We start from the raw sequence: 12,360 nt of genomic DNA on the forward strand, positions 1-12,360 counted from the left end.
TAATACCTGTTAATATTTTAATTTTCCTAAGTTTAGACTTAGGTACCCCATTAAAAATATTAATTATTTTAATAAAACACTTTTGGGTGGAATTTCCCAAAATGCTTTCTTGGTTCTTTGGAATACCTGTGCCCAAGCCTCCCTGCAAAATTTGAGGCTAGCACATCCGATGCTACCCCAAATCAACACTCCCCTTCGTGAATTCATCTAGAATTCACAGGAGAGCTTAGCAGTATTGTCATGTTTGTTTGGAGGGTGGTGCAGTGCAGCAGATTATCTTGGAGGCCAGTTTTTCGTGTCAGCAATTTTATTAGCTAGGAGACATCCTAGACAGAGAAAGTTGGGATTAGGTGATAGCCCCTTCTCTGATTTTTGCCACCAAGGCCACACCTAGTGGGGTTGAGGATTTTTCCCACATTAACTTAGGTGTGAAAGTGAGACAGCAACAAGCCTTTCAATCTCAACCCTCTACGCAGTAGTGGTGTCAATATGGTCCAATGAGATGGCTTCCACGTCACGTTCAGCAGTGGACAAAACTCCAGATCCATGCCACAAAACTGGTCAAATCTCCTCCTCTTGGGCAATGACCAACTCCTCCTCTCTCCGCAGGCTCGAATCGTAAAGGTTTGAGTGCAGAATGAGTAAAAGTATCAGACTTTCCCCAACTTATATGTGCCCGGAAAACAGACGATTTTTTCGTTCTAATTGCGATTTTATCAATTAAATCGTGAGTTTTTCAAGTTTGAAAACTTGCGAAATACTCGGCCGATAACATCGGCGAGTTGAAAGACTCACGATTGCCAGATGTTATCAGGATTTTATCAGGAGGTTTTCCACAGAGCAATTATAGAAGTGAAGAGTAAATTGGAGGGTTTGAGATTCCTACTGTGGGATTGATTTTGTACTTGTGCTTTTGCTGCATTTTTATTCTTAAAATAACAGTCTATTTTTGTAGAGCAATTTAGAAAAAGAATTTACTGGGTTAAATAATTTCTGGGTATGAAATATTGCTGGGAATATTAAATCAGATCTGATATTAGCGAAATTAACAGCACTCATTATTTATAAAAATGCAACTTTGTATGTACCTTGATTAAATCATCTGTCTTTGCTGCAGCTTCTGCTTGGGCCCTTAACATGATTGCCTGTGGGTCCAAGAAAAGGTCACAAGAATAAAATCAGAAAAGAAAAATTCTGAGTTCTTAACATTATCAGATACAACTCTGCTGTCAATTTACACACCTCAGCTATATGGAGAGCCTGTTCTGTTTGTTGAATCTGTATCCAGCGTTCAGCAACAAAGTTTCCCATCTATATCAATTCACAAGAAGTATGGAAATATTAGAGACAGTTACAATACGTGTCAGGAAGCCCTTAATAAGCAATGAACGGACATCATGTATATTTTAAGTGCAGTTTAAATCCTCAGAAAAAAGGAATGTTCATTGAAACAAGAGATATCCTTCAACAAGAAATAAACCAATTTTATAATACTACCTAAACTATATTATTTCTATTAATATTCATGATATAAAGGTTGTGTCCTTAGCATAGCCATGCCTCATAGGTACTGTATATGACAGTCTTCTTGACACACGTTAGCAACCAGATTGCATTTCTTCAAAATCCAACCAGAATGCTTATAAAACTGGATGAATTGGTTGGTCAATCCATCAATGGAACATCAACAGCTCATGAGTGCCTTTTTATATTTGGCACATGGCACATGTTTTATTATAAAATAATTTATGGTAGGATAGGTTCTTGAGTAGGTCATACATGTTTACAACAACACACCATGGGCTGACTTTTCAATAGAGCAGGTGCCCCATGAGAGTTCGGTGTTGTATTCAGAACAGGTATGCAAGGCCAAAGATCCCCAAGGGGCATGGTCAAGTCCGTTTTTGCAGACATGGTTTTCATATACTAATCACAATGTTGGATACCCTCTGAAGATATGCATGGGTTCAATTTTATGCAAATCAAAGAGAATGCTACCTTTTGTAATTTCTATTTCTAGCAGCTACTATTCGTAACAGCTTTTGAGAATGATCCGATATGTAAGTGTTGATTTGGGGTAGCATTGGATGTGCTCTAGCAATGAAAATTGGTGGAGAGGCTAAAGCACATGATATCTCCAAGACCCAGAAATGGTTTGGGTAGATTCTAACCGGTTTGGGAGATATTAAAATAATTAATATTTTTAATGGAGTTCCAAAGTCTAAAATTAGGAAAAATAAAATATTAATGGGTATTAATATAAAACTAGGTTAGAAGGTTTCAAAAGTCATGGATCAAGCCAAATCTAATCTTAGCCGTTGATTAGAGATTTAATCTCGGCCATTGATGGACCAACGAGAAAAGTATAAGAGGAGGCTTGAGGGTCAGTTGGAGAACATATCAGAGTGATCAGTGATTCGATTTTCTAGAGCGGGGTTTGCTAAGAGAAATCGAATCAGTGATCAGCAGCGAGGGGCAGTGAATACATAGCAGAGAGGCAGAGTTAGTACCAGAAAGACAGCGCAGAGCCCGGAGAGGTTGATGCAGAGGTAGTTGGGTGCTACGTAGAAGCAGCTGGGAGCTGTGCAGATCCAGGAGAGGCCTGCGTGGGTGACGCAGAGGCTTTAGTAGCTGCGCAGAGGCTAGCAGAGTTGACACAGGGCCAAGAGGCAGTGCTGGGAGGAGTTTCGTGGGGCAGACTGGGTGCTGGTGAGCTGGGAAGGGTGACGTAGTCCCTATCAGAGTGACGCAGTCCCTATCAGAGTGACGTAGAGAAGTGGAAGCTGCAATTGTTGCTATGGGATCGTTCATTCAGTTATCAATCAACCGGAATATTTGTCTCCAAGGAGAGGTACTACTACCGAGGGCATTCTCTGTTGGGTGAGCCATTTATGGCACCCTAATTGTATTATGAAAACTACATAATAATAAAACCCTCAGAATCGCTGCACTAGTTTTCTCGCATTGGGTTTTTCCGGGGACATTGGTCCAAAAATAACATTGTCACTTGTGTGTTTGTTTTCTTTTAGTTGATGATCTATAGATGTTGATACAGTACTTGTGTTTATTTTCAGTATTTAGATGGTAAATAACTTGTTAAGTAATTAAACAAGTAGGAAGAAATAAACCAGATAGTACAGGAAGAATTTCTAACGGGTTAAACTTAGAAATTCCAACATGGTATCACAGCATGGTTGCAGATCACAAGAAAACTGAAGGCATTAGCTTAGCAGAGCATTTGCAACAGATTCAGCTGTCCCAAGTGACAGAGCTGATCCTTGTAGAAAGCGACAGAGGAAGGAGTGAAGCAGAGGGACTGCATCATCAATCTGGGCCAGAGAGAGGTGGCATAGAGGCTGAGGAGGGCAGAAACAAGCTCACGCAGAGGCTAGGAGAGCTGACACAGTTGGCTGAGGGAGATATTTTGCTAGTGTCGGGATTGCGCAGAGCCAAGAGGCTCAATCCTTTAGTTGTTGGGGCATAGGAGGATGTGGGTAGTTTGCGGAGCGAAGCTGGTGGGGTACTGTGGTCAGAACAATACCTATAGTGCAAGACCAAGGTAGAGAGAGTTGCTGCTGAGGCGGATTTCTAGCCAAGGAATCTGGATCAGTGTTGCAGTTGCACAGACGATTGGAGAGGCAACTTGACAGTTGGCAGAAGGATTTCCAGGAGGGAAATCAGGACTCAGAGGGAGTCTAGAAGAGAACTTCCAGACGGGAAGTAGAGAGACTTAGCAGTAGTCGAACCAAGAACTTCCAGACAGGAAGTAGAAAGACTCAGCAGGAGTCGAACCGAGAACTTCCTGACAGGTAGAAAAGATACTCAACAGGAGTCGAAGCGAGAACTTCCGGAGGGAAGTAGAGAGACTCGGAGGAGTCGAAAAGAAGAGCAGAGAGATGGCAACTAAAAGTTGCATAATAATAAAACCCTTTGAATAGCTGCACCAGTTTTCCCGCATTGGTTTTGCCCGAGAACATTGGTCCAAAAATAACAGTGTCACTTGTGTGCTTTTTTTCTTTCAGTTGATGATCTGTAGATGTTGATACTATACTTGTGTTTATTTTCATTATTTACACGGTAAATAACTTGTTAAGTAATTAAACAAGTAGGAAGAAATAAACCAGATAGTACAGGAAGAATTTCTAACAGGTTAAACTTAGAAATTCCAACATGGTATCAGAGAGTGGTTGTAGATCAAAAGAAAATTGAAGGCATCAGCTTAGTAGAGCATTTGCAGCAAATTTAGCTATCCCGAGTGACAGAGTTGATCCTTGCAGAAAGTGACAGAGGAAGGAGTGACGCAGAGGGACTGCGTCATCAGTCTGGGCCAGAGAGAGGTAGCGCAGAGGCTGAGGAGGGCAGAAACAGGCTCACACAGAGCCATGTAGAGGCCAGGAGGGTTGACATAGTTGGCTGAGGGAACTATTTTGCCAGCGTTGGGATTGCGCAGAGCCAAGAGGCTCAATCCTTTAGTTGTTGGGGCATAGGAGGATGTGGGTAGTTTAAGGAGCGAAGCTAGTGGTGTACTGTGGTCAGAACAGTACGTAACAGGACAAGACCAAGGTAGAGAGAGTTGCTGCCGAGACAGATTTCTAGCCAAGGAATCGGATCAGTGTTGCAGTTGCACAGACGATTGGAGAGGGGCAACTTGACGGTTGGCAAAAGGATTTTCAGGAGGGAAATCGGGACTCAAAGGGAGTCCAGAAGAGAACTTCCAGACGGGAAGTAGAGAGACTCAACAGGAGTCGAACCGAAAACTTCCAGATGGGAAGTAGAGAGACTTAGCAGGAGTCGAATCGAGAACTTACAGACGGGAGGTAGAGAGACTCAGTAGGAGTCGAACCGAGAACTTCCAGACGGGAAGTAGAGAGACTCAGCAGGGGTCGAACTGAGAACTTCCAGACGAGAAGTAGAGAGACTCAGTAGGAGTCGAACCGAGAACTTCCAGACGTGAAGTAGAGAGACTCGGCAGGAGTTGAAGAGAGAACTTCCGGAGGGAAGTAGAGAGACTCAGAGGAGTCGAAAAGGAGAGATGGCAATGAACAGACTGAGGGATCAGGACAGGTTGGATGGAGCATCCAACTTTGTCATCTGGAAGGCCAGGATCCTGTCTGTTCTGTGTGCCATGAGTGCTCATATGCCACTTGAGAAGAAGTGGGGAGATATCGAGCTGTAGTCAGGAGGACTACAGGCGATGAGGGGTAGGATCCTTGAGGTACCCAACCTCTTGGATTATACCTTGCTACGGGATCCCTGAAGAGGAGTAGCAGGACTGGTGGATGTCGGTAGAGACGGATGTGGATGAAGTAGCAGAGAGTGCTACAGTGCAGGAGTCCCGAGACAACGTGAGGCTAGCAGGCTGCAACAGTGCGAGAGGCATGGGAGTGTTGCACCAGTACAGAATGGCACAAAGGGGTGTGCAACGGTGCGAGATGCAAGGAGTTGTTGTAGCAACGCAGAGGTCAGTAAAGGGAGCACTTGTTAAATGCAGAGGGAGCTTCAACGTCGGGAGTGTTTCTAGCCTGACAGGGATGTCAGATGTTGGGTGGATCAGTTACTTACTTCTCAATAACTGAGTTGCAGTGCAGTAGAACGATGTAGCATGATGAGAGGGGATGCAGTGCTCGGAGGATGGACCAACAACAGCACGAATGCAGAGGGCGATGTCGTACGGATGCAGCAGTAGCAGTATTAGGGACATGGGCAGCAGTACAGGATGCAACAGTGCAGAAAATGTTGGGCAGGTAGGCCTAGCATCAGCACAGGGACCATGCCGGATAATCAGGGTGATGCTCAGTATGGAGTATTACTAGAGCACAGTCCTCGCTAAGCAGGAGTGTTGATTTGGGGTAGCATCGGATGTGCTCTGTTGACCACTATGTGTCAACAACCCATAGCAGTACACCCCCTTTTTCGCAAAAGGGATAGCGCTTGATTGATATGTCTGTGCCATTCGACTGTCATCATCAGCGCGTTCATGTTATGTTGTAAACCCAGTCTGCATGTGTAAATTGTAAATAATCTTAGCAGATCTGTGTCCTATATGTATTTGCCTAGGTAAACCTAATCTTCTAGTGATGATCTACGTTCCGGAAGGTTTTTTGTCTCACCGATCCATGATCGGCAGAGTTTTCCTTCAGCGTAATCCCAAAGCCTGAATGGATTTTGTCATTAGAATCTTAGGGGAATCGTAGTGTGCTAGGTCGAGTCTATGTAAAAGTGATTTGGGATTAATCCTAACTATTTGGTTAAGTTATTACAAATCGCTTGATCTGCTAGATTATATTTGTCGCAGAACTGGGTGGTCTACGAGGGTCTATGTCAAATGGGTTTTCCCCCTTGAGATGTAAAAATGTAAAAAATCATGATGTAAAGTGTCTTGAGAGTTAGAAAATGTTTTATCCCCTCATAAGTCCTAGGTCCTAGGTGATTTTTCCAAAGGCTAAGTTCGAGAGTCCAATAAAAATAATAAAAAATATAAATAAATAAAATATTAAAAAATAAATAAATAAATTTTAAAAATAAAATAGAATAATAAAATAATAATAAGTCAAAGTTTTGAGGAAATAAATGCAAAATTTTAATTTTTAATATATTAAAATGCATTTAAAATTTCGACGGATGAGATTAAAAGAGATTTTGATCCTCATCAACGGTCGAGATCACTTTGACATGGATCACTCAAACTAGCTGTTGGGAAATTTTCCTTTAAATAGGGTGTCAGGAGTCATTTGAGAGGATTCGATCTTAGAGTCGTGTGCTAAAGAAAGCTCTCTTGTAGTCATTTTTCATGTGTAATAAAGAAAGACTTTGGGGTTGAAATCTTGCTGGTGTTACTCTTCTGGAAACGTTGTAAGATGTTTTAAATCTGTGCATGATTTTAATTTCAGCCATTGATGATAGCTTTATGAAGAGTGATTTTAAACACAGGTATCTTGTTTAGTCGCTAGGGTTTGAATGGTAGTTAAATTTCTGAATATGATGGTAGGTATCTCCATTAGATCTGGATTTTAGTATTGTTTTCTCCCTCTTTGTTAATGGTTGAATTAAGTTATGCAGGATATCCTTGATTTTGAGTTTACCGGGCGTTCGAAGAAGTTCTCGGTTGAACCAGCCAACTCCTGGATTGCATTTTCTGAAGAGCCCAGCCAGTTTTGATCCCGGGCTTATCATTTGAATTTTTCTTGTGAATGCATGGAGGGTTTTCTGAAGCATCTCATTTTAAATTTAAAATTCTGAAAATATTTCTGTGGCATACTGACAAATCTAGCTATTTAGAGCCTTTTTAAACTATGAATATTGTAATTATTTAGTTGGTTTTAGGGTTTTTAGTTTTCTTTCTTGCACATTTTATTTCTTAGTGTTCGGTTTTGGTTATTGTAGGTTGCAGGTCAGAAGAAAACATTTTGTCCAAAGCCAGATCTAGGCCCTGGAGGGTAAGATTTGGCCCCAGGATCAGCTGTGACAGGAATATTTACTTCAGATCTGGAAATTTCTTGTGGGGTTTCCATCAAGGAAATTTGAAGCGAAAAGATTCAAAAAAATTTAATGTTTCTGAAGAATCATGGGGGTTTTCCAAGCTATCTGTTTGCTGCCTGTGGGTTTCATTTTTGTTTGCAGAAAATTTTCGAAATTTTTTTAAACCAAACTGTGTAAAACCCTCACTGCCTTTCAAATCTATACATTGCCATACGTCTCAATTCATTGTCCCTGGCTACAGTTTCCTATCCGCAGCAAAGCCCTCTGGCAACCTCAGCTTTCTCCATTTCCCAAGCTCTCCACGCAGCCATCGCCATGTTGTGCTTGCGTTTTCCTCCATCTGCGCTGCCATACATCGTGCTGCTCATCTCACCCTGTCCCTCACACACAGTAGGTTCATCCAGCATCTTCACACAGTCTATTGCTGCCTCACGCTGCATTGTTTCTCTCGCCACTGATTTTTCCAAAGGCTAAGTTCGAGGGTCCAATAAAAATAATAAAAAATATAAATAAATAAAATATTAAAAAATAAATAAATAAATTTTAAAAATAAAATAGAATAATAAAATAATAATAAGTCAAAGTTTTGAGGAAATAAATGCAAAATTTTAATTTTTAATATATTAAAATGCATTTAAAATTTCGACGGATGAGATTAAAAGAGATTTTGATCCTCATCAACGGTCGAGATCACTTTGACATGGATCACTCGAACTAGGTGTTGGGAAATTTTCCTTTAAATAGGGTGTCAGGGGTCATTTGAGAGGATTCGATCTTAGAGTCGTGTGCTAAAGAAAGCTCTCTTGTAGTCATTTTTCATGTGTAATAAAGAAAGACTTTGGGGTTGAAATCTTGCTGGTGTTACTCTTCTGGAAACGCTGTAAGATGTTTTAAATCTGTGCATGATTTTAATTTCAGCCATTGATGATAGCTTTATGAAGAGTGATTTTAAACACAGGTATCTTGTTTAGTCACTAGGGTTTGAATGGTAGTTAAATTTCTGAATATGATGGTAGGTATCTCCATTAGATCTGGATTTTAGTATTGTTTTCTCCCTCTTTGTTAATGGTTGAATTAAGTTATGCAGGATATCCTTGATTTTGAGTTTACCGGGCGTTCGAAGAAGTTCTCGATTGAACCAGCCAACTCCTGGATTGCATTTTCTGAAGAGCCCAGCCAGTTTTGATCCCGGGCTTATCATTTGAATTTTTCTTGTGAATGCATGGAGGGTTTTCTGAAGCATCTCATTTTAAATTTAAAATTCTGAAAATATTTCTGTGGCATACTGACAAATCTAGCTATTTAGAGCCTTTTTAAACTATGAATATTGTAATTATTTAGTTGGTTTTAGGGTTTTTAGTTTTCTTTCTTGCACATTTTATTTCTTGGTGTTCGGTTTTGGTTATTGTAGGTTGCAGGTCAGAAGAAAACATTTTGTCCAAAGCCAGATCTAGGCCCTGGAGGGTAAGATCTGGCCCCAGGACCAACTGTGACAGGAATATTTACTTCAGATCTGGAAATTTCTTGTGGGGTTTTCATCAAGGAAATTTGAAGCGAAAAGATTCAAAAAATTTTAATGTTTCTGAAGAATCATGGGGGTTTTCCAGGCTATCTGTTTGCTGCCTGTGGGTTTCATTTTTGTTTGCAGAAAATTTTCGAAATTTTTTTAAACCAAACTGTGTAAAACCCTCACTGCCTTTCAAATCTATACATTGCCATACTTCTCAATTCATTGTCCCTGGCTACAGTTTCCTATCCGTAGCAAAGCCCTCTGGCAACCTCAGCTTTCTCCATTTCCCAAGCTCTCCACGCAGCCATCGCCATGTTGTGCTTGCGTTTTCCTCCATCTGCGCTGCCATACATCGTGTTGCTCATCTCACCCTGTCCCTCACACACAGTAGGTTCATCCAGCATCTTCACACAGTCTATTGCTGCCTCACGCTGCATTGTTTCTCTCGCCACGCATCCATCATCGGTTTCCTTTCCTGCGTGCTCGCTCCCTGTCGCTCCATTGTCACACGTTGTTTTCTTCTCCACGCAGCTGAGCCCTCCATTGCTGCCATTCATTTAGACGCTGCTCCCTCGCCGCTATGGTTATTTGCGTCCTCAACCTCATACGCATTCATCACCTGCAATCACTGCAATTTGCTATTCAAGCCATTTCTCCATGTTGCATTTCTCCCGCATATCCCCACACGATTGAACTCACTCACGCTACCATCGACCAAACCTGCAAAACACAACAGCAAAATATTCGATTTTCTTTATATGCGTATGGTTTACAGTTTAGGTTTTATTTATTTTTATGTATAAGTAGGGTGAGCGTAGGTAGTTTATTTTTATTATTGTGATATATGTGTATGCTGATTTAGTTTTAGGCTAGGTTAGATTTTGGTTTTATTTTAGTTATATTTTAGTTGATTTTCTATTTTATTTAGTTAGGTTTCATAAAAAAATTTAAATTTTTGTTTTCATTTAGATTTAGATTAGATTAATATTTAGGATTTTGAGTTATTTTGTCTAGATTTTCATTTAATTAAAAAATATAAAAACAAAAAAAAAACATTAATTTTTTTTTTTCTTTTCTTTTAGGTTTTGGTTTTGTCTTATTTTAGAATTTACCTTTTAGTTTATTAAAAATAAAAATAAAAAATTTGAAATATTTTGTCACATTTAGTCTTGACATATTCACTTAAGGATTTGTCACATTTACAATTTTGGGTGTATCCTTTTCGCTAAGGCTAAAAGATTTTAAATGTGGGATTAATGTTTGTCATTTTTATATAGTCAAGCACGCTTAAATTTTATTTAAAGATTTGCTATATGAAAGTGGTAACTAGTTAGCATTTAAATTTTATAGTTAATTAAAGCATTTAATCTTTTGAAATTTATTTGCTAGAATATTATGCATCTTGCAGCTGGTGAAATTTATCAGTGTTTGGATTATCTAGATTACAAATTTCATATTTCTGCAGAAGTTGATAAACAATTATTTGATCATTAACTCCATAAGGCACTGGTCCAAAATTATTTCCATCTTGTGGTCGTGTCTTGTTTTGGTATTCACTCTATCTGACTTAATCATTTAAATCCATCAAGTTATCCATCTTTAAAATCTCCAGGTGCTTGTTTGCCTTGTTGTGTCTCCCAACCCAGCTGGTTCCCAGTTGGTCTTCTTTTATCCCATAGGGTCTACCCCCCTTAGCCTGCTATAGGGAGACGGCTTAAACGGAGAGATCGGGGATCAGGGTGACAGCCCTCAGTCTGAATGTTGTCGCGCTGCCTAGACAATCTGTGCAACAACATTTTTTGGCATTGCTACCGGGGACATTTTATTCTCGGCGTTTCAACGACATTTCCTCATTCATCTTCTCATTTGTCATCATTCATTTGAGCCGGCAAAGTCAACATTTTTTGGCATCATCTCATCTTTTCCGCCATTCATTACCCTGTCAAACGACCAACATTTTTTGGCGTCATTTGATCTTTTCATCGCCCTATCTTTCGTCATATCGTTTAATTGTACCTTTAGCACCTGGACTTCTCGGATCATTTCTTGTTTGGGTGGCAACTCCATGTCTTCCATTTATTATTTCCCAAACAAGAAGCCCTCCCTTATATCCGGTTGTTTGTTGCCTTTTGGGTCCTAGAGTTAGATTCATGTTCAAGTGGCGACTCCACTTCTTTCATCTCTTGATTTTCTTGAGCAGAGGTCTCTCTCTATCATCCTTTTGGTCCCTCATTATTCATCATGGATTATTCGTTTACCCCATGTCATTTTACTGATGTTCTCCATGATATTCCGGAAGTGGCCATTCATAAATTGTCTTTGTTCTCAGGTGGTGATTTAGTCGCGATTAGAAAGCATTTATGGAGTTTTACTCGTATAATGTTCATATATTGTAGATCTCCTCAGTATGATCATGAAGATGTCAAAATGCGTCTATTTGTCTTTTCTTTAGAGGGTGATGCTTTGAATTGGTTTAATAATTGTCCTGAAGACTCTTTCACTTCTTTACAAGACATTGCTAATGCTTTTAAAGATAGATATGGTTATCAAGATAGCTCGCCTTGTGCCCCTAAAATTGTGCAACAGAATGAAAGTAATCTTATCAAGGGTCCAGCTATCGATGAAAGATTTCAAGACAATTCTTCATATCAGAATATGCCATCCACCTGTACCATTGCAGATCAAATCCATGATAGTGAAAAAGCAAGGACAAATTGTAAAATCAATGTCGACAATGAAAGGGAAAATCAGAAGCAAATTATAGAAGAACTAATGCAGCTGGTAAAAATATGGAGATCAATCAAGAAAAATTCGTAACTAATTACGCCAATGATATGAGAACTTTATGCACCCACCTGGAAAAACGTGATAAGGAGATGGAAATCATGAAAATTAAACACTCTGATCATGTAACCGACATGCAAAGTCAGCATGCTAAAGAAATTGAGACCATGAAAGCTAATCATGACAGGCAAATTAAATTTATGCAGAGCAAGTTGTCAACTATGGATGATGAAATGACCATCATGAGAAGCAATTATAATAATCAGTTGGCTACCTAGCAAGCAAATCATAAGAAAGACGACAAAGGGAAAACCACTACCTTATTTATTTATTTATCTATACAACATTGCTTGATGACCATAAAGGCAAAGGACGACAAAGTAATAAAAGATATGGAACTAGTCAGATACCTCTTCAGAATAGATTATTGGCCATAGAAGAAAAGCAGGTACCACGTGTCATAAATACAGATGGAATACATATCATCGAAAACAGATTAAAAATAATGGAAGTTAATCATTCTAATCAGATGTCCATTATTCAGAATCAAATAAAGGCTATGCAAGCTAATCATATCACTCTGCAAG

At 39.7% G+C, this 12,360-nt stretch overlaps 1 protein-coding gene across 10 annotated transcripts in view; it reads right to left on the reverse strand.

Moving 5' to 3' along the window:
* LOC149209028 (uncharacterized) overlaps window positions 1-12,360 on the reverse strand; it is a 369,369-nt gene that overhangs the window by 159,986 nt on the left and 197,023 nt on the right. For all 10 annotated transcript variants that reach the window (XM_089396260.1, XM_089396263.1, XM_089396258.1 and 7 more), the window contains 2 exons: window positions 1,243-1,311; window positions 1,089-1,145 (listed from right to left, as the gene is read on the reverse strand). In XM_089396260.1, the coding sequence (XP_089252386.1) occupies window positions 1,089-1,145; window positions 1,243-1,311 (126 nt within the window). The remainder of the gene's footprint in view (window positions 1-1,088; window positions 1,146-1,242; window positions 1,312-12,360) is intronic.

Source organism: Pinus tabuliformis, chromosome 1_2 (assembly GCF_031772625.1).
Source record: "Pinus tabuliformis cultivar Carrire ecotype Pingquan chromosome 1_2, CPIR1, whole genome shotgun sequence".
Classification (NCBI taxonomy): Eukaryota; Viridiplantae; Streptophyta; class Pinopsida; order Pinales; family Pinaceae; genus Pinus; species Pinus tabuliformis.